Source organism: Micropterus dolomieu, linkage group LG02 (assembly GCF_021292245.1).
Source record: "Micropterus dolomieu isolate WLL.071019.BEF.003 ecotype Adirondacks linkage group LG02, ASM2129224v1, whole genome shotgun sequence".
Classification (NCBI taxonomy): Eukaryota; Metazoa; Chordata; class Actinopteri; order Centrarchiformes; family Centrarchidae; genus Micropterus; species Micropterus dolomieu.
Genome location: NC_060151.1, coordinates 13,396,081 through 13,398,086, shown reverse-complemented (window position 1 = coordinate 13,398,086; position 2,006 = coordinate 13,396,081). Strand labels below are relative to the sequence as shown.

The 2,006-nt window shown below is 39.7% G+C and overlaps 1 gene segment (V, D, J or C); it reads right to left on the bottom strand.

The window, feature by feature from the left end:
• Positions 1 to 1,413: 1,413 nt before the first annotated feature.
• Positions 1,414 to 1,994, bottom strand: LOC123987297. The segment is given in 2 exon segments: positions 1,414 to 1,718; positions 1,809 to 1,994. Coding segments are annotated over 2 exon segments (345 nt in total).
• Between the last annotated feature and the right edge of the window lie 12 nt (positions 1,995 to 2,006).

The following is a 2,006-nucleotide window of genomic DNA, read 5'->3' as shown; positions in this document are numbered from 1 at the left end:
CGGAGAAGCCGCTCCCTATCCATTCCAGTGCTTTTCCTGCAGGTTGTCTTATCCAGCTCATAACACAACAGCTAAATGTGAAGCCAGATCCTCTGCAGGAGAGACTGAGGGTCTCCCCAGGCCTTTTCACAACTGAACTGGAAGGAATGGACTCCATACTCTGACCTGTACAACCTGATGAGATGAAAGGAGAGAGGAACCAAAGAAGAAAGTGAGACAGTCATCTGGGAAGTTTTCTGGGATCACTGACTGACCATCAGTCGATGTTGTCTGATAAAAGATAAAACAGCAGGAAGCAGGAGAACTCACAGGGCAGAGAGAGAGCAACCAGCAGGAGAGTGAGTGTGTTGATCATCCTGAGGCTGGAGATGTGACCTCTGATGCTCCACACAAAGTACAAGAGCAGTCAGCAGGACAGAAGTACACTGCACAGACTGAAGATTTGCATCAGGATATCACGGGGAGGGAGGGGCTCATGCACAGGCTCTCTCCATCCAGCCATCCATCGTCAACCGCTTATCCTGCATACAGGATGTTGTGACTCGAGTCAAATTAATTTGGTTTATACGTCTGAATTTGAATCCGAATTGTTCTGAGAAGTTAAATTTTGTGCTTTGAATTTTATTGTTTGAAATTAGACTTCAGGTTATTCATGAGTAATATACCGAATAGAACAAACTACAAGCAAAAATGCACATCTGAAGAGCAAACCTTTAAAAATAGGTTTTACAGCCACATTAAAATTGTCGGATGTCAAAGTTCTACCCACTTTCCGTTTTTATTATCGTGACACAAAACATAACAGTGGAATAAAAAGAAAACCTTTAGGAGAAATCTTATGTTGTTTGCTTCTTTCATCTCAAACTGAGCCCAAGGTGAATTTTATACTACATAAAGTGAAACAACTTTAAAAAACATGTATTAATATTTGGGGTTTTTATTGTTTCTGTATTGAACATAATTGGTAAAGACTACTGTTTCAGTTACAGATGCAGTATTGATTCAGACAATTATCTGTTTTATTTTATGTAAGTAAAGATTTTTTGGAAGAGAAAATGACTGTCTGGAAATGTGTTTCTTGTTAGATTCTGACCATTTAAAGTTAAGTTGTCAGCTGACTGTTTTTCAATAATTGAAAGATTTAATATTCATTTATTCTTCATTGTGGGAAAAAATATGTATTACTTATCAGTGATTGCAATGTCAGAATTTAGAATGAGAAAACAGTTGCAGTCAATTTAAAATAGGATAATTAGATTTTTTTATTGTATAATAAAACTCTATAGACTGTTTCCCTATTTAACAGTGAACTGGTGTTGAAGTCAGTGGTCTGAGGGCTCCTCCTCTGGTGGCTTCATGTTACAAGTGTTCAGGCACTGAGGGGTTTTTCTTCAGGTCTGCTGATGGTTTGTGTTATTGTGTCTCTCTGGCACAGTAATACACAGCAGTGTCTTCAGGCTGCACATTCTGTCCGTTTAGAGTCACTGTGTTGCTGGAAGAGTCTAAGTCGATACTGAACTTGTTCTTTAGTGAATCTTTGTAGTATGAATATCCAGTATTTTTCATTCCAATCCACTCCAGTCCTTTCCCTGCAGGCTGTCTGATCCAAGCTGTGTAGTAGCCACTAACAGAATAAGAGACCTGACAGGTGATGGTCAGACGTTGACCTGGCTGCACAGTCACAGAGGCTGGCTGTGTCAACTGTTCACACTTCACACCTGTTAAAAAAAGAAAATGTTTAGTAATAAATGATCAAGTTATACTGCAAAAGAAGAACTGCTGACTTTGACAAATCCAGAGAGACTCACATCCAGCTGCCAACAGCAGCAGCAGAGCTACAGAAAACATGGTTTATGTTGAAAGTGACGTGCTGTGAACTCCACTGACAGCCTGATGGGAAGTTTTTATAGCTGAGTAACAAGGAAGGTCACTGAGTTTGCATAGAATCAAACACATGAAGCATCAATGTTGGTCTAACTGGAGCCAATAGAAGAGTCTGTTGACTG